This window comes from Tetrahymena thermophila (assembly GCF_000189635.1).
Source record: "Tetrahymena thermophila SB210 genomic scaffold scf_8254711, whole genome shotgun sequence".
NCBI lineage: Eukaryota > Ciliophora > Oligohymenophorea > Hymenostomatida > Tetrahymenidae > Tetrahymena > Tetrahymena thermophila.
The window spans coordinates 58,625-78,543 of NW_002476476.1; the positions used below are offsets into that span (position 1 = coordinate 58,625).

The 19,919-nt window shown below is 19.6% G+C and overlaps 5 protein-coding genes across 5 annotated transcripts in view; 3 read left to right on the forward strand and 2 right to left on the reverse strand. All coding sequences in view use genetic code 6, as the record gives it.

Moving 5' to 3' along the window:
• The window catches only part of TTHERM_001031291 (cyclic nucleotide-binding domain protein, putative), a gene marked incomplete at both ends in the record, with an annotated part of 5,210 nt that extends 3,223 nt beyond the window's left edge, over nucleotides 1-1,987 (forward strand). The window contains 6 exons of the mRNA XM_012796671.1: nucleotides 244-336; nucleotides 593-682; nucleotides 940-1,029; nucleotides 1,286-1,375; nucleotides 1,635-1,724; nucleotides 1,903-1,987. Of these exons, the coding sequence (XP_012652125.1) occupies nucleotides 244-336; nucleotides 593-682; nucleotides 940-1,029; nucleotides 1,286-1,375; nucleotides 1,635-1,724; nucleotides 1,903-1,987 (538 nt within the window). The remainder of the gene's footprint in view (nucleotides 1-243; nucleotides 337-592; nucleotides 683-939; nucleotides 1,030-1,285; nucleotides 1,376-1,634; nucleotides 1,725-1,902) is intronic.
• A 4,264-nt stretch (nucleotides 1,988-6,251) lies between these two features.
• TTHERM_001031302 (kinase domain protein) lies at nucleotides 6,252-12,894 on the forward strand (the record flags this gene model as incomplete). The annotated part of the gene is made up of 20 exons (XM_012796672.1): nucleotides 6,252-6,290; nucleotides 6,348-6,397; nucleotides 7,015-7,104; nucleotides 7,358-7,447; nucleotides 7,700-7,789; nucleotides 8,047-8,136; nucleotides 8,393-8,482; nucleotides 8,739-8,828; nucleotides 9,086-9,175; nucleotides 9,425-9,514; nucleotides 9,778-9,867; nucleotides 10,114-10,203; nucleotides 10,454-10,543; nucleotides 10,794-10,883; nucleotides 11,147-11,236; nucleotides 11,490-11,579; nucleotides 11,836-11,925; nucleotides 12,190-12,279; nucleotides 12,536-12,625; nucleotides 12,804-12,894. The coding sequence occupies 20 exons, from the start codon at nucleotides 6,252-6,254 to the stop codon at nucleotides 12,892-12,894; spliced, it is 1,710 nt and encodes a 569-aa protein (XP_012652126.1).
• Nucleotides 12,895-14,722: 1,828 nt separating this feature from the next.
• TTHERM_001031313 (hypothetical protein) lies at nucleotides 14,723-14,939 on the reverse strand (the record flags this gene model as incomplete). The annotated part of the gene is made up of 2 exons (XM_012796673.1): nucleotides 14,723-14,865; nucleotides 14,918-14,939. 2 exons carry the CDS (start codon nucleotides 14,937-14,939, stop codon nucleotides 14,723-14,725), a joined length of 165 nt encoding a protein of 54 aa, XP_012652127.1.
• Nucleotides 14,940-15,795: 856 nt separating this feature from the next.
• Nucleotides 15,796-16,110, reverse strand: TTHERM_001031324 (hypothetical protein; the record flags this gene model as incomplete). The annotated part of the gene is made up of 1 exon (XM_012796674.1): nucleotides 15,796-16,110. One exon carries the CDS (start codon nucleotides 16,108-16,110, stop codon nucleotides 15,796-15,798), a length of 315 nt encoding a protein of 104 aa, XP_012652128.1.
• Nucleotides 16,111-16,184: 74 nt separating this feature from the next.
• Nucleotides 16,185-19,896, forward strand: TTHERM_001031335 (cyclic nucleotide-binding domain protein; the record flags this gene model as incomplete). Its single annotated transcript, XM_012796675.1, has 11 exons — nucleotides 16,185-16,255; nucleotides 16,517-16,606; nucleotides 16,784-16,873; nucleotides 17,342-17,431; nucleotides 17,695-17,784; nucleotides 18,059-18,148; nucleotides 18,401-18,490; nucleotides 18,719-18,808; nucleotides 19,073-19,162; nucleotides 19,430-19,519; nucleotides 19,776-19,896. 11 exons carry the CDS (start codon nucleotides 16,185-16,187, stop codon nucleotides 19,894-19,896), a joined length of 1,002 nt encoding a protein of 333 aa, XP_012652129.1.
• Between the last annotated feature and the right edge of the window lie 23 nt (nucleotides 19,897-19,919).

Sequence of the window (19,919 nt, forward strand, 5' to 3'; positions counted from 1 at the left end):
TTTTTTGGATTGTGATTTTTTTATTTGTAAAAACAAACTTAAAACAATAAAGTTAATTTTTCTATTTCTTTTTATTGTGCTTGCTTTTTTTCTTCTTCCTTTTTTAATTTAACTCATAATTTTATTTTGAACTTTTGCTTTTATTATAAATTAATTAATTTTATTATTTCATATTTTTTCGTCATATTTTCCTTCTCAATAACTCATTAATTATATATTTTTTCTTCAATATTTAAAAAGTAGAATTTAAAATGGTGCAAAAGGTACATCAGGCTTAGGTTCTGCTTTAGCAAAGTGCATTAATCTCTCAAATTTAAATTTGAGACTTGAACTTTCGTAAAAACAGTTTATATTTTTTGGATTTTGATTTTTTTATTTGTAAAAACAAACTTAAAACAATAAAGTTCATTTTTCTATTTCTTTTTATTGTGCTTGCTTTTTTTCTTCTTCCTTTTTTAATTTAACTAATTATTTTATTTTGAACTTTTGCTTTTATTATTAATTAATCAATTTTATTATTTCATAATTTTTCTTCATATTTTCCTTGTCAATAGCTCATTAATTATATATTTTTTCTTTAATATTTAAAAAGTGAAAATGGAATTGGTGATGAAGGTGCATCAGGCTTAGGTTCTGCTTTAGCAAAGGGCATTAATCTCTCAAATTTGACACTTTAACTTGAGTAAAAAAAGTTTATTTTTTTTGGATTGTGATTTTTTTATTTGTAAAAACAAACTTAAAACAATAAAGTTAATTTTTTTATTTCTTTTTATTGTACTTGCTTTTTCTTCTTCTTCCTTTTTTAATTTAACTCATTATTTTATTTTGAACTATTGCTTTTATTATTAATTAATCACTTTTATCATTTCATATTTTTTCTTCATATTTTCCTTCTCAATAATTCATTAATTATATATTTTTTCTTCAATATTTAAAAAGCTCCAATAAAATTGGTGATGAAGGTGTATCAGGTTTAGTTTCTGCTTTAGCAAAATGCATTAATCTCTCAAATTTGACACTTTAACTTCAGTAAAAAAAGTTTATTTTTTTGGATTGTGATTTTTTTATTTGTAAAAACAAACTTAAAACAATAAATTTCATTTTTATTTTTCTTTTTATTGTGCTTGCTTTTTTTTCTTCTTCATTTTTTAATTTAACTAATTATTTTATTTTGAACTTTTGCTTTTATTATTAATTAATCAATTTTATTATTTCATAATTTTTCTTCATATTTTCCTTCTCAATAGCTCATTAATTATATATTTTTTCTTCAATATTTAAAAAGTAGAAATTAAATTGGTGATGAAGGTGCATCAGGCTTAGGTTCTGCTTTAGCAAAGTGCATTAATCTCTCAAATTTGACACTTTAACTTGAGTAAAAATAGTTAATTTTTTTTGGATTGTGATTTTTTTATTTGTAAAAACAAACTTAAAACAATAAAGTTCTTTTTTCTTTTTCTTTTTATTGTGCTTGCTTTTTTTTTTCTTCTTTCTTTTTTAATTTAACTAATTATTTTATTTTGAACTTTTGCTTTTATTATTAATTAATCAATTTTATTATTTCATATTTTTTCTTCATATTTTCCTTCTCAATAGCTCATTAATTATATATTTTTTCTTCAATGTTTAAAAAGTGAAAATGGAATTGGTGATGAAGGTGCATCAGGCTTAGGTTCTGCTTTAGCAAAGTGTATTAATCTCTCAAATTTAACACTTAATCTTAAGTAAAAATAGTTTATTCGTTTTGGAGTGATATTTTTAACTATAAAAATGAATATAAAAACATTAAAGTTATTGGAATTTATTTCATATTTTTTATTTATTTTATTTTTTAGCTTTTTTATTCCTTAATGTTATTATATTTAATATTTATTTAAAATTTACACTAATTTATAATAAAAGTGATAATTACATCAATGAAACTTAAGAATTCAAAGTAAAAAGCAAGTGTCTTAAATCTAAAAGATTGGTTGTCTTTAAAATCTGATCATAAAAACGTGGTTAAAAAAGGATGAATAAAAATTAAACGTTAGAATAATTAAATATAATATGTTTTATTAAATAATATTTTGAAAAATATTTTCAACCTAAAATATATATAGATAGATTGTAGATTTTATTATTGTTTTTATATTTATAAATAGAATATTTTTTAAGTTAACAAATAGATTATAAAAAATAAAAAAATTTAAAAATTAAATTTATTTAAATAAATTAATTCCTCTTAAGCCAGACCCAGACCTCGGTTTCACCAAAAATGAACAAAGCTTTTTAAAATTATTAATGTTATATTTTATTTTATTAAATTATATAAATGCCAAGCTTTTAGAGTTAAAATCAAATTAAAATAGTAAAATTTACTAAATAAATTTTTTAAAAGCTTTTAAAAATAAATCTCAACCAACAAAGATTTAGATTGAAATCTGAATCTTTGATGATATTTTACAGAATATTTCTTTATTGAATTCAAAAATATTTTCATTTAATTATAAAATCAAATTTAATAAATTTTTCTTTTTTCTAAAGTATATTTAACAAAATAGCTCAAAAATTAATTAAAATTTGAAATAAAATTTCAAAATTTTTAATAATTTTCCAAAATAAAAGTTAAAAAAATAAAATTTTTTTCATCGCAAGGATTTTTATATTAAAATAATAAGATAAATGTATTTTTAAATTTTAATAACTAAAATAGTTTAAGAATGATTAAAAAAAATAAATAAAAGGAATTTATAATCAAATTAAAAATTTTAATTATAAATAATTAAATTCTAATATCAATATATGTGAATTTGAAAATATTTTTTCATTATTCATTGTTAATATCTACACAGAGTAACCAAAATAGCCTATATTTATTTTGAAAAACTATTGTTTAATCTTCTTTTTATTAGTATAAGTGAGCATTCAATTAATCAGTTTTAGCTTAAGTAATTTTATCATTTTTGTCAATTAGTAATAGCAATAAAAATTGCCAGTTTTAATTTCTTCAGCTTAAATAAAATCATAGAGCTAGTTAAATATTTATTATATAACTCTTATGGTTGCTTATCTTTAAAATTATAGAAAACATTTTCGATCAGTAATATTAAATAAATTTAACTAATAAAAATCCTCTACATTAAAACAAACTTTACAAAAATAAATTATTTTTAAAAGCAAGAAAAAATTTGTCCATTTTTTAAGGATAAAAGTCAATAAATTTTCAACTATTTAAATTTATAGTTTTTGCTTTTTTATTCTAAATTATGATTTGTCGCAGATTTTTGTGAGATAGTTGAATAAATCAATGAAGAAAATTATAAAAGTTATGAATAAATTGGATATATTGATAATTTTTAGGTGATTTATTTAAATGAAATTATTACAAAATATTTTTAATTTTTCTAGATGAAGGACTTAAAAATAATATAAAATTAATAGGTTATATTCCTTGTTTTAAAAGATTGCTAATTTTAAATAAAAATTTATTTAAAAATTTTAAAAATATTAAATCTTTAAGAATTATTATTCTAAAATTAATATTCTAACAAGGCTATAGACTAAAATTTTTCTATTTTATTTAATATATTGTGAAATCATAATCTTATTTATTATTTTTAAACACTGAATAAGAAAAATTGAAAAAATATTAGGATTGTGTTTCTCATACAATAGAAATTTCATTGATCTATTATTCAAAATTTATTTAACATATAAAATAAGATCCATCAACTCGTGTGTGGAATTTTATTTCTTAAACTAATTTTGATTATAAAGTAATCAAAAAAATATCAAAATTATAAATAGAATAATTTAATAAGTGTAAGTTTGCTATTCTAAAATTAATTAAAGAATAAAATTAGAAAAAGAATTTTGCAAAATTAATCAATAAAGAAATAAACTTGAAAATATTTTATGGTTTCAAAAATTCTTTTATCTTTTAAACAAAACTAAAGGAAAATCTACTCATTATTTATGATTTTTTTAGAATCATAAATGTATATACTGATAAAAAAAATGGATAAACTAAATAAATAATACTAATAAGTCTAAATTTGCTATACTAAAACTAAATTAAATCAATAAAAGACAGATTAAAATAATTCAACTAACATATAAATATAAACAAAACTTTTTATATTTTATTTAATCTATTGTGAAACTATAATCTTATTTTTTTTTGAAAACACTAAGTAAGAAAAATTGAAAAATATTAGAACTGTGTTTTTCATATAATAGAAATTTTATTGATCTATGAATAAAACATATCAATCAGATCCATCAACTTGTATGGAAATATTTATTAATTTAATTTGGATTACTTTACACAGAATCCTAAATAGGATTATTTAATAAGTGTAAGTTTGCTATTCTAAAATTAATTAAAGAATAAAATTAGTATAAGAAATTGGCAAAATTAAACAATAAAGATATAAATTTAATAATATTTAATAGTTTTCAAAATGGAAATTCGTTATCTTTTAAACAAAATTAAAGTAAAATCGATTCATTATTAATTATATTTTTCTAATCATACATGAATACACTGATAAAAAAAAACAAATAAATGAAATAAATACCGTAGTAATTCCACACTCGTATCTCGTATCTCGCATAATACGACCGATTTAGTTTTTGGTAAATTTCATGATTTTAAGTTACTCTCGTAATTCGGCTCGGTGCTCTTATTGAGATTTTACGGTAATACTAATAAGTCTAAATTTGCTATTCTAAAACTAAATTAAAACCAATATTATGTAACATATAAATCAGATCCATCAACTTTTATGAAAATATTTAATAATCTAATTTTTATTATAAATTAATCAAAAAATGATCAGAATCCTAAATAGGATAATTTAATAAGTGTAAACTTGCTATTCTAAAATTAATTAAAGAATAAAATTACAATAAGAATTTGGCAAAATTAAACAATAAAGAAATTATAGTTTTCATAATAAATATTTGTTTATCTTTACACAAAAATAAAGCAAAATTTATTCATTATTTATTAATTTTTCTGATCATATTCGTTCTTTAAACAAAACTAAAGTAAAATCTATTGATTATTAAATATTTTTTCTGATCATACACTTATACACTGATTAAAAAAAAATCAGAAAGATTAAATGGAAATAATAAAAAGTCTAAATTTGCTATCCTAAAAGTAAATTAAAATCAATAAATTACAAATTAAAATAATTCAATATATAAATATGAATTCAGATTATATCAAATATTATAAAAATTTTTTAATATTAAACAAATATAATTAATTAGAAAATGAGAAATACACTTTTAATATTTTTAGCATGCATTGTGCTTTCAATAAATGGATTTGACTTTAATATAACAATTGCCTAAATAAATAACACAATAATAACGCCTTCGCTAAATCAAAAATGTGAGGAAAGTTTTTGCTTTGTTGGTGATACTCTTTTAACTGTTTAGTCAGACAGCAAAAGAATTAATTCTATCACTCTATAAGATAGCAGATAAAAATTAACTCTCAAATCCTGCCCTACTTCTAATGTGCTAACTTTTAATAATTATGGTGATAAATTACGACTATTTAATGAAATAGATAATACATGTTATTATTATTCTAATAGTTTTTTTTCAAGTTCAAAACCTCGCTCATGTGGTTTTCATCTTAATGCTTTGTTAGCTGATTAGAAGACTTATCAATACTTTTATGTGAATGTTGATCTTCCAGATTAAAGTGGCTCTCCTAGCTCAACAAATGCATTCTATTTGCAAGTCAGTATGCTAATTTTAACTTTACTATCATTAATTTGAAAAATATAATATATTTAATTTCAGATTGGTTAAATATTAAATTTATTGAACTTCTTAAAATTTATATATTTATTTTATATGGTAATTTTTTAAATAAATTTTTATTTTATTCTATTATATCTTTGAATATATTATTAAATTAAATTATAATACTTATTTTTAAAAAATATATAACAAAACCAACAATAATAATAACATGATAAAGCGAGTATATATTGTATGATACTAATTGATTAGGGGGGGATTAGCGGCGGTTGGTTTGAGAAATGAATGGAACTAATTTTTAAGATTATATCCAATTTTAATATTAAATAATGAATGTTAAATTAATTTTTTATGGTATCTCTTCATAAAAGCAAATTTAGAAATTTATATTTGATAATTAATTATTAAATTTTATTTGTTCTTTTTATATATTTATAATTAATTAAATTCCATAAATTACTATTCAATATTTTAGGGAGAAAAAAATGATATAATAGATTAAATATTACAGAAAATTAGAAGAAGTAATCATTAATTTTTTTATTAATATCCTTTATATTTATTATTATTAATAAAAAAAGTTTTTAAACTCTTCACTTTAATCTCATTAGTTTCTCCATATTGATCTATGGTATATTTAATTTAAAAATATTATTAAATTTTTTTATGTTTACATTACAATTTACTTTAAAAAATAATTTTATAATAGAAATTCTTTTCATTATTCATTCATTAAATTTATACAAACATTTTTTAGTAATTTAAACTTAATTTTGATTTTGATTTTAATTTTTAATTATTTATTATTCATTTTTTATTATTTTATATTTTTTCTTCATTTTTTGCTATTAAGATTTAGACTTATTGTTTATTTATTTTGGATTCTAAAATTTTTAATATTAAAAATTAATTTAAAACATTAAAGCTCTTTTATTTTTTTGATTTATTTTTCTTTGAATTGTGATTGATTGCTTTTTCTTTCTTTCTTTCTTTCTTTCTTTCTTTCTTTCTTTCTTTCTTTCTTTCTTTCTTTCTTTCTTTCTTTCTTTCTTTGTTTCTTTGTTTCTTTGTTTCTTTCTTTTTTTCTTTCTTTCTTTGTTTCTTTGTTTCTTTGTTTCTTTCTATCTTTCTTTCTTTCTTTCTTAATTTAACTAATTATTAAAAAATCTTATTATTTAACATATTTTCTTCATTTTTTCCTTCTAGTTAACTAATTAATTATATATTATTTCTTCAATATTTATAAAGGTCCAAAGAAATTGGTGATGAAAATGCATTAGGCTTAGGTTCTGCTTTAGCAAAGTGCAGTAATCTCTCAAATTTGACACTTAAACTTTAGTAAAAAGAGTTTATTTTTTTTTGATTGTGATATTTTTAATTATCAAAACTATTTAAAAATAATAAAGTTCTTTTTTCATTTTCTTTTTATTGTGCTTACTTTTTTTTCTTCTTCCTTTTTTAATTTAACTCATTATTTTATTTTCAACTTTTACTTTTATTATTAATTAATCTTAATATTTCATATTTTTTCTTCATATTTTCCTTCTCATTAACTAATTAATTTTTTATTTTTTCTTCAATATTTAAAAAGTAGAAATTAAATTGGTGATAAAGGTGCATCAGGCTTAGGTTCTGCTTTAGCAAAGTGCATTAATCTCTTAAATTTGACACTTGTGCTTAGGTAAAAACAGTTTATTTTTTTTGGATTGTACTTTTTTTATTTGTAAAAACAAAGTTAAAACAATAAATCTCATTTTTCTTTTTCTTTTTATTGTGCTTGCTTTTTTTTCTTCTTCCTTTTTAATTTAACTCACCATTTTATTTTTAACATTTTTATTATTAATTAATCAATTTTATTATTTCATATTTTTTCTTCATATTTTCCTTCTCATTAACTAATTAATTATATATTTTTTCTTCAATATTTAAAAAGTTTCAATAAAATTGGTGATGAAGGTGTATCAGGCTTAGGTTCTGCTTTAGCAAAGTGTGTTAATCTCTAAAATTTGAAACTTTAACTTGGGTAAAAACAGTTTATTTTTTTTTGGATTATAATTTTTTTATTTGTAAAAACAAAGTTAAAACAATAAAGCTCTTTTTTCTTTTTCTTTTTATTTTGCTTGCTTTATTTTCTTCTTCCTTTTTAATTTAACTCACCATTTTATTTTGAACTTTTTCTTTTATTATTAATTAATCAATTTTATTATTTCATATTTTTTCTTCATATTTTCCTTCACATTAATTAATTAATTTTTTATTTTTTCTTCAATATTTAAAAAGTTACAATTAAATTGGTGATGAAAGTGCGTCAGGCTTAGGTTCTGCTTTAGCAAAGTGTGTTAATCTCTAAAATTTGAAACTTTAACTTGGGTAAAAACAGTTTATTTTTTTTTGGATTATAATTTTTTTATTTGTAAAAACAAAGTTAAAACAATAAAGCTCATTTTTTTTTTCTTTTTATTGTGCTGGCTTTTTCTTCTTCTTCCTTTTTAATTTAAATCACCATTTTATTTTGAACTTTTTCTTTTATTATTAATAAATCAATTTTATTATTTCATATTTTTTCTTCATATTTTCCTTCTCGTTAACTAATTAATTTTATATTTTTTCTTCAATATTTAAAAAGTCACAACTAAATTGGTGATGAAGGTGCATCAGGCTTAGGTTCAGCTTTAGCAAAGTGCATTAATCTCTCAAATTTGACACTTGAACTTTAGTAAAAACAGTTTATTTTTTTTGGATTATGATTTTTTTATTTGTAAAAACAAAGTTAAAACAATAAAACTCATTTTTCTTTTTCTTTTTATTGTGCTTGCTTTTTTATCTACTTCCTTTTTAATTTAATTCATCATTATATTTTGAACTTTTTCTTTTATTATTAATAAATCAATTTTATTATTTCATATTTTTTCTTCATATTTTCCTTCTCATTAACTAATTAATTTTATATTTTTTCTTCAATATTTAAAAAGTCACAACTAAATTGGTGATGAAGGTGCATCAGGCTTAGGTTCAGCTTTAGCAAAGTGCATTAATCTCTCAAATTTGACACTTATGCTTGAGTAAAAACAGTTTATTTTTTTTGGATTGTGATTTTTTTTATTTGTAAAAACAAACTTAAAACAATAAAGCTCATTTTTCTTTTTCTTTTTATTGTGCTTGCTTTTTTTTCTTATTCCTTTTTAATTTAAATCACCATTTTATTTTGAACTTTTTCTTTTATTATGAATTAATCAATTTTATTATTTTATATTTTTTCTTCATATTTTCCTTCTCATTAACTAATTAATTTTTGATTTTTCCTTCAATATTTAAAAAGTGGCAATTAAATTGGTGATGAAGGTGCACCAGGCTTAGGTTCTGCTTTAGCTAAGTGCATTAACCTCTCAAATTTGAAACTTGGGCTTGCGTAAAAACATTTAATTTTTTTTGGATTGTGATCTTTTTTATTTGTAAAAACAAACTTAAAACAATAAAGCTCATTTTTCTTTTTCTTTTTATTGTGCTTGCTTTTTTTCTTCTTCCATTTTAATTTAACTCACCATTTTATTTTGTACTTTTTCTTTTATTATTAATTAATTAATTTTATTATTTTATATTTTTTATTCATATTTTCCTTCTTAATTAATTTTTTATTTTTCTTTCAATATATAAAAAGCTGCAATTTAATTGGTTATGAAGGTGCATCAGGCTTAGGTTCTGCTTTAGCAAAGTGCATTAATCTCTCAAATTTGACACTTGAACTTTAGTAAAAACGGTTTATTTATTTTGGATTGTGTATTTTTAATTATAAAGCGAATTTAAAATAATAAAGCTCTATTTTCTTTTTCTTTTTATTATGCTTGCTAGCTTTTATTTCTTCTTTCTTTGTTAATTTAGCTCATTATTTTATTTATTTTGAACTTTTGATTTTATTATTAATTAATCAGTTTTATTATTTCATATTTTTTCTTCAAATTTTCCTTCTCATTAACTAATTAATTATATATTTTTTCTTCAATATTTAAAAAGTGGAAATTAAATTGGTGATAAAGGTGCATCAGGCTTAGGTTCTGCTTTAGCAAAGTGCATTAATCTCTCAAATTTGAAACTTGAACTTTCGTAAAAACAGTTTATTTATTTTGGATTGTGATATTTTTAATTATAAAGCGAATTTAAAATTATAAAGCTCTATTTTCTTTTTATGATGCATACTAGCTTTTTTTTCTTCTTCCTTTATGATTTAACTCACCATTTTATTTTGTACTTTTTCTTTTATTATTAATTAATTAATATTATTATTTTATATTTTTTATTCATATTTTCCTTCTTAATTAATTTTTTATTTTTCCTTCAATATATAAAAAGCAGTAATTCAATTGGTAATGAAGGTGCATCAGGCTTAGGTTCTGCTTTAGCAAAGTGCATTAATCTCTCAAATTTGAAACTTTGGCTTGAGTAAAAACAGTTTATTTTTTTTTGGATTGTGATTTTTTTATTTGTAAAATCAATCCTATAACAATAAAGCTCATTTTTCTTTATCTTTTTATTGTGCTTGCTTTTTTTTCTTCTTCCTTTTTAATTTAACTCACCATTTTATTTTGTACTTTTTCTTTTATTATTAATTAATTAATATTATTATTTTATATTTTTTATTCTTATTTTCCTTCTTAATTAATTTTTTATTTTTCCTTCAATATATAAAAAGCAGTAATTCAATTGGTAATGAAGGTGCATCAGGCTTAGGTTCTGCTTTAGCAAAGTGCATTAATCTCTCAAATTTGACACTTGTGCTTCAGTAAAAACAGTTTATTTTTTTTTGGATTGTGATTTTTTTATTTGTAAAATCAAACTTAAAACAATAAAGCTCATTTTTCTTTTTCTTTTTATTGTGCTTGCTTTTTTTTCTTCTTCCTTTTTAATTTAACTCACCATTTTATTTTGTACTTTTTCTTTTATTATTAATTAATTAATATTATTATTTTATATTTTTTATTCATATTTTCCTTCTTAATTAATTTTTTATTTTTCTTTCAATATATTAAAAGCTGCAATTTAATTAGTTATGAAGGTGCATCAGGCTTAGGTTTTGCTTTAGCAAAGTGCATTAATCTCTCAAATTTGACACTTGAACTTTAGTAAAAACGATTTATTTATTTTGGATTGTGTATTTTTAATTATAAAGCGAATTTAAAATAATAAAGCTCTATTTTCTTTTTCTTTTTATTATGCTTGCTAGCTTTTATTTCTTCTTTTTTTGTTAATTTAGCTCATTATTTTATTTATTTTGAACTTTTGATTTTATTATTAATTAATCAGTTTTATTATTTCATATTTTTTCTTCATATTTTCCTTCTCATTAACTAATTAATTATATATTTTTTCTTCAATATTTAAAAAGAAGAAATTAAATTGGTGATGAAGGTGCATCAGGCTTAGGCTCTGCTTTAGCAAAGTGCATTAATCTCTCAAATTTGACACTTGTGCTTATGTAAAAACAGTTTATTTTTTTTGGATTGTGATTTTTTTTTATTTGTATAAACAAACTTAAAGCAATAAAACTCATTTTATTTTTCTTTTTATTGTGCTGGCTTTTTCTTCTTCTTCCTTTTTAATTTAACTCACCATTTTATTTTTAACATTTTTATTATTAATTAATCAATTTTATTATTTCATATTTTTTCTTCATATTTTCCTTCTCATTAACTAATTAATTATATATTTTTTCTTCAATATTTTAAAAGTGGCAATTAAATTGGTGATGAAGGTGCACCAGGCTTAGGTTCTGCTTTAGCTAAGTGCATTAACCTCTCAAATTTGAAACTTTATCTTGAGTAAAAACAGTTTATTTGTTTTAGATTGTGATATTTTAAATTATAAAAACAAACTTAAAACAATAAAGCTCATTTTTCTTTTTCTTTTTATTGTGCTTGCTTTTTTTTCTTCTTCCTTTTTAATTTAAATCACCATTTTATTTTGAACTTTTTCTTTTATTATTAATTAATCAATTTTATTATTTTATATTTTTTCTTCATATTTTCCTTCTCATTAACTAATTAATTTTTTATTTTTCCTTCAATATTTAAAAAGTGGCAATTAAATTGGTCATAAAGGTGCATCAGACTTAGGTTCTGCTTTAGCAAAGTGCATTAATCTCTCAAATATGACACTTTAACTTTCGTAAAAACAGTTTATTTATTTTGGATTGTGATATTTTTAATTATAAAACGAATTTAAAATAATAAAGCTCTATTTTCTTTTTCTTTTTATTATGTTTGCTAGCTTTTATTTCTTCTTTCTTTGTTAATTTAGCTCATCATTTTATTTATTTTTAACTTTTGATTTTATTAATAATTAATCAATTTTATTATTTCATATTTTTTCTTCATATTTTCCTTCTCATTAACTAATTAATTTTTGATTTTTTCTTCAATATTTAAAAAGTAGAAATTAAATTGGTGATAAAGGTGCATCAGGCTTAGGTTCTGCTTTAGCAAAGTGCATTAATCTCTCAAATTTGACACTTGGGCTTGGGTAAAAACATTTTATTTTTTTTGGATTGTGATTTTTTTTATTTGTAAAAACAAACTTAAAACAATAAAGCTCATTTTTCTTTTTCTTTTTATTGTGCTTGCTTTTTTTTCTTCTTCCTTTTTAATTTAACTCACCATTTTATTTTGAACTTTTGTTTTATTATAAATTAATTAATTTTATTATTTCATATTTTTTCTTCATATTTTCCTTCTCATTAACTAATTTATTATATATTTTTTCTTCAATATTTAAAAAGTTCCAATAAAATTGGTGATGAAGGTGCATCAGGCTTAGGTTCTGCTTTATAAAACTGTATTAAACTCTCAAATTTAACACTTGTCCTTAAGTAAAAATAGTTCATTTGTTTTGGAGTGATATTTTTAACTATAAAAATGAATATAAAACAATAAAGTTATTAGAATTTATTTCATATTTTTTATTTATTTTATTTTTTAGCTTTTTTATTCCATTAATGTTATTTTACTTAATATTTATTTAAAATTTACACTAATTTATAATAAAAGTGATAATTAAATTAATGAAATGTAACAATTCAAAGTAAAAAGTTAGTATCTTAAATCTAAAAGATTGGTTGTCTTTGAAATAAAACTCTGATAATAAAAAAGTGGCTAAAAAAGGATAAATAAAAACTAAATGTTTGAATAATTAAATATAATATGTTTTATTAAATAATACAGATGTTTCAAATAAAGTAACCCGCGCCTTTTGTTTTTATTTAGATTTTTAATTAATTTTTTTTTTTTGGTAGAACTTTTTGAAAATCTATAATTTTATACTAATTTTCCAAATTTCTATTATATATTTGCATTTAGAAGATTCACATTTTCTGATTAAATGTATGAAAAGAACATTTTTATTAATAAATAATTAAACTTCAAATAAAAAAGAAATATTTATTTTTATTTATTATTTAATAAAAACTATTATCAAAGGGGGAAAGGTGCGCTTCATATTAATTTTTATTTTCAAATCTATGTTGATTGTGTTATCTAGTTTTAATTAATATTAAAATTTTTGAAGTGATTATTATTAATGACTTTTTATCAAAATTGAAGATAAAATAGTTGGAATGAAAACTTTAAGCGCATAATTTCCCCCTTACTATCATAGAATTTCTTCTTTTAGTTTTGGAATATTATTATTATTTTGCTATTTTATTAAATTTTTAATGAAAAACTAAAAACTAATATTTCAGTACTAATAAGATTTAAGATATTTTTTTTTGCTTGATTAAAGTATAATTTTTTAATAGTATGATATGAAAAAAGATTTATATAATTAAAAACATACAATTTTTTATCATTTCTAATATTTATCATTTATAATTAATTTTGAGATAGCTAATTTAGGCACTTATTAATTTTATTAATTTAAGATTTTTGATCATTTTTGATTGCTTATCAGAAAAAGATTAAATTTTTCAATATATAAATATAAATATCTAGCTAAATATATTTAAATTATTTAATAAAATATAAACAAAATTTTTGAGAAAACGAGGAATCAAATTCCATTTTTAATTTTATATAAAATATACATTTCAGAATTTGATTTTGGTTTATAAAAATTAAATTTGTATTATTTTGAATAATTCTGATCCTAATTTTATTATTTTACTTGTTTTAGAATGAAAAATTATAAAATACTAATTTAAATTAGGTATCTGATATTATCTTTTGCTTGATATATAAATCATCTGATAAGTTTATGATAAGAAAATTTTAATCAATAAAAACATTTCGATTGAATTAATAGCATAAAATTTTTTATCATTTCTAATATTTATCATTTATAATTAATTTTGAGATAGCTAATTTAGGCACTTATTAATTTTATTAATTTAAGATTTTTGATCATTTTTGATTGCTTATCAGAAAAAGATTAAATGGAAATATTTATTTATTAATTTAATTTTGATTGTAAAGTAATCAAAATTAGATCAAAATCCTAAATAGGATAATTTAATAAGTGTAAGCTTGCTATTCTAAAATTAATTAAAGAATAAAATTACAATAAGAATTTGGCAAAATTAAACAATAAAGAAATTATAGTTTTCGTAATAAATATTCGTTTATCTTTCAAAAAAATAAAACATAACCTATTCATTATTTATTAATTTTTCTGATCATATTCGTTCTTTAAACAAAACTAAAGTAAAATCTATTGATTATTAACTATTTTTTCTTATCATACACTTATACACTGATAAAAAAAAAATCAGAAAGATTAAATAGATATAAATATGAATTCAGATTATATCAAATATTATAAACATTTTTTAATATTAAACAAATATAATTAATTAGAAAATGAGAAATACACTTTTAATATTTTTAGCATGTATTGTGCTTTCAATAAATGGATTTGACTTTAATATAACAATTGCCTAAATAAATAACACAATAATAACGCCTTCGCTAAATCAAAAATGTGAGGAAAGTTTTTGCTTTGTTGGCGATACTCTTTTAACAGTTTAGTCAGACACCAAAAGAATTAATTCTATCACTCTATAAGATAGCAGATAAAAATTAACTCTCTTATCCTGCCCTTCTTCTAATGTGCTAACTTTTAATAATTATGGTGTTAAATTACGACTATTTAATGAAAAAGATAATACATGTTATTATTATTCTAATCATTTTTTTTCAAGTCAAAGGTCTCCTCGCTCATGTGGTTTTCATCTTAATGCTTTGTTAGCTGATTAGAAGACTTATCAATCCTTTTATGTGAATGTTAATCTTCCAGATAAAAGCGACTCTTCTAGCTCAACAAATGCATTCTATTTGCAAGTCAGTATGCTAATTTTAACTTTACTATCATTAATTTGAAAAATATAATATATTTAATTTCAGACTGGTTAAATATTAAATTTATTGAACTTCTTAAAATTTATATATTTATTTTATATGGTAATTTTTTAAATAAATTTTTATTTTATTCTATAATATCTTTGAATATATTATTAAATTAATTAAATTATAATACTTATTTTTAAAAAATATATAACAAAACAAACAATAATAATAACATGATAAAGCGAGTATATATTGTATGATACTAATTGACTAATTTTTAAGATTATGTCCAATTTTAATATTTAATAATGAATGTTAAATTAATTTTTTATGGTATCTCTTCATAAAAGCAAATTTATAAATTTATATTTGATAATTAATTATTAAATTTTATTTGTTCTTTTTATCCATTTATAATTAATTAATTAAATTCCTTAAATTACTATTCAATATTTTAGAAAAAAAAAATGATATAATAGATTAAAAAATATGACAGATTAGAAGAAGTAATTATTTATTTTTTTATTAATATCCTTTATATTTATTATTATTAATAAAAAAAGTTTTTAAACTCTTCACTTTAATCTCATTAGTTTCTCCATATTAATCTATAGAATATGTACTTTAAAAATATTATTAAATTTTTTTATGTTTACATTGCAATTTATTTTAAAAAATAATTTTATAATAGAAATTCTTTTCATTATTCATTTATTGTTTTTTATACAAACATTTTTTAGTAATTTGAACTTAATTTTAATTTTTAATTTTTAATTATTGATTATTCATTTTTTATTATTTTATATTTTTTCTTCATTTTTTGCTATTAAGATTTAGACTTATTGTTTATTTATTTTGGATTCTAATATTTTTAATTATAAAAATTAATTTAAACCATTAAAGCTCTTTTAATTAATTTGATTTATTCTTCTTTCAATTGTGCTTGATTTTCTTTCTTTCTTACTTAATTTAACTAATTATTAAAAAATCTTATTATTTAACATATTTTTTTCATTTTTTCCTTCTAATTAAATAATCAATTATATATTATTTCTTCAATATTTAAAAAGTGGCGATTAAATTGGTGCAATGGGTGAATCAGGCTTTGGTTCTGCTTTAGCAAAGTGCATTAATCTCTCAAATTTGACACTTGAACTTTAGTAAAAACAGTTTTTTTTTTTTGGATTGTGATTTTTTTATTTATAAAAACAAACTTAAAATAATAAAGCTCATTTTTCATTTTCTTTTTATTGTGCTTGCTTTTTTTCTTCATCCTTTTTTAATTTAAACCATTATTTTATTTTATTTTGAACTTTTGCTTTTATTATTAATAAATCAATTTTATTATTTCATATTTTTTCTTCATATTTTCCTTCTCTTTAATTAATTGGTTATATATTTTTTCTTCAATATTTAAAAAGTCTCAATAAAATTGGTGATGAAGGTGCATTAGGCTTAGGTTCTGCTTTAGCAAAGTGCATTAATCTCTCAAATTTGACACTTGAACTTTAGTAAAAACAGTTTATTTTTTTTTGGATTGTGATTTTTTTATTTATAAAAACAAACTTAAAATAATTAAGCTCATTTTTCTTTTTCTTTTTATTGTGCTTGCTTTTTTTCTTTTTTTCTTCATATTTTCCTTCTCTTTAATTAATTAGTCATATATTTTTTCTTCAATATTTAAAAAGTCTCAATAAAATTCGTGATGAAGGTGCATTAGGCTTAGGTTCTGCTTTAGCAAAGTGCATTAATCTCTCAAATTTGACACTTTTTCTTAAGTAAAAACAGTTTATTTTTTTTGGATTGTGATTTTTTTTATTTGTAAAAACAAACTTAAAACAATAAAGCTCAAGAGAATTTACAATCGGAGCGTTTATGGGCTAATAGGTCCTAAATTTTAACTGTTGCATTTTTCAAACGCTTCATTGAAAGCTATTTTATCAACAATAGTAGAGGTTTTAAAAAAAAATTTATTTATAAAATATTTATTGTAAAAAATATATTTTTTTAAAGTTATTTTTAAAAATTCTCTTAAAAAAAAAAAAAACATAATTTTATTTTTCATTTTATTGTGCTTTCTTTTTTTTCTTCTTCCTTTTTTAATTTAACCCATTATTTTATTTTATTTTTTTTATTTTGAACTTTTGCTTTTATTATTAATTAATCAATTTTATTATTTCATATTTTTTCTTCATATTTTCCTTCTCTTTAATTAATTATATATTATTTCTTCAATATTTAAATAGTCAAAATTAAATTGGTGCAATGGGTGCATCAGGCTTAGGTTCTGCTTTAGCAAAGTGTATTAATCTCTAAAATTTGACACTTAGGCTTGAGTAAAAACTGTTTATTTTTTTTTGGATTGTGATTTTTTTATTTGTAAAAACAAACTTAAAACAATAAAGCTCATTTTTATTTTTCTTTTTATTGTGCTTGCTTTTTTTTCTTCTTCCTTTTTTAATTTAAACCATTATTTTATTTTATTTTGAACTTTTGCTTTTATTATTAATTAATCAATTTTATTATTTCATATTTTTTCTTCATATTTTCCTTCTCTTTAATTAATTAGTTATATATTTTTTCTTCAATATTTAAAAAGTCTCAATAAAATTGGTAATGAAGGTGCATCAGGCTTAGGTTCTGCTTTAGCAAAGTGCATTAATCTCTCAAATTTGACACTTTCACTTTTGTAAAAACAGTTTATTTTTTTTGGATTGTGATTTTTTTATTTGTAAAAACAAACTTAAAACAATAAAACTAATTTTTCTTTTTCATTTTATAGTGCTTGTTTTTTCTTCTTCTTCTTCCTTTTTTAATTTAACCCATTATTTTATTTTATTTTTTTTATTTTGAACTTTTGCTTTTATTATTAATTAATCAATTTTATTATTTCATATTTTTTCTTCATATTTTCCTTCTCATTAACTAATTAATTTATTATTTTTCCTTCAATATTTAAAAAGTGGAAATTAAATTGGTGATGAAGGTGCATCATGCTTAGGTTCTGCTTTAGCAAAGTGCATTAATCTCTCAAATTTGACACTTTTTCTTCAGTAAAAACAGTTTATTTTTTTTGGATTGTGATTTTTTTATTTGTAAAAAAAAACTTAAACAATAAAGCTCATTTTTCTTTTTCTTTTTATTGTGCTTGCTTTTTTTTCTTCTTCCTTTTTTAATTTATACCATTATTTTATTTTGAACTTTTGCTTTTATTATTAATTAATCAATTTTATTATTTTATATTTTTTCTTCATATTTTCCTTCTCTTTAATTAATTATATATTATTTCTTCAATATTTAAATAGTCAAAATTAAATAGGTGCAATGGGTGCATCAGGCTTAGGTTCTGCTTTAGCAAAGTGCATTAATCTCCCAAATTTGACACTTTTTCTTCAGTAAAAACAGTTTATCTTTTTTGGATTGTGATTTTTTTATTTGTAAAAAAAAACTTAAACAATAAAACTCATTTTTCCTTTTCTTTTTATTGTGCTTGCTTTTTTTTCTTCTTCCTTTTTTTATTTATACAATTATTTTATTTTGAACTTTTGCATTATTTCATATTTTTTCTTCATATTTTCCTTCTCTTTAATTAATTATATATTTTTTCTTCAATATTTAAATAGTCAAAATTAAATAGGTGCAATGGGTGCATCAGGCTTAGGTTCTGCTTTAGCAAAGTGCATTAATCTCTAAAATTTGACACTTAGGCTTGAGTAAAAACTGTTTATTTTTTTTTTGGATTGTGATTTTTTTATTTGTAAAAACAAACTTAAAACAATAAAGCTCATTTTTATTTTTCTTTTTATTGTGCTTGCTTTTTTTTCTTCTTCCTTTTTTAATTTAAACCATTATTTTATTTTATTTTGAACTTTTGCTTTTATTATTAATTAATCAATTTTATTATTTCATATTTTTTCTTCATATTTTCCTTCTCTTTAATTAATTAGTTATATATTTTTTCTTCAATATTTAAAAAGTCTCAATAGAATTCATGATAAAGGTGCATCAGGTTTAGGTTCTGCTTTAGCAAAATGCATTAATCTCTAAAATTTGGCACTTTTTCTTCAGTAAAAACAGTTTATTTTTTTTGGATTGTGATTTTTTTATTTGTAAAAACAAACTTAAAACAATAAAGTTCATTTTTCTTTTTCATTTTATTGTGCTTGCTTTTTTTTCTTCTTCCTTTTTTAATTTAACCCATTATTTTATTTTATTTTATTTTGAACTTTTGCTTTTATTATTAATTAATCAATTTTATTATTTCATATTTTTTCTTTATATTTTCCTTCTCATTAACTAATTAATTTATTATTTTTCCTTCAATATTTAAAAAGTGGAAATGAAATTGGTGATAAAGGTGGATCAGGCTTAGGTTCTGCTTTAGCAAAGTGCATTAATCTCTCAAATTTGACACTTTCACTTTTGTAAAAACAGTTTATTTTTTTTGGATTGTGATTTTTTTATTTGTAAAAAAAAACTTTAACAATAAAACTCATTTTTCTTTTTCTTTTTATTGTGCTTGCTTTTTTTTCTTCTTCCTTTTTTAATTTATACCATTATTTTATTTTGAACTTTTGCTTTTATTATTAATTAATCAATTTTATTATTTCATATTTTTTCTTCATATTTTCCTTCTCATTAACTAATTAATTTATTATTTTTCCTTCAATATTTAAAAAGTGGAAATAAAATTGGTGATGAAGGTGCATCAGGCTTAGGTTCTGCTTTAGCAAAGTGCATTAATCTCTCAAATTTGACACTTTCACTTTTGTAAAAACAGTTTATTTTTTTTGGATTGTGATTTTTTTATTTGTAAAAACAAAC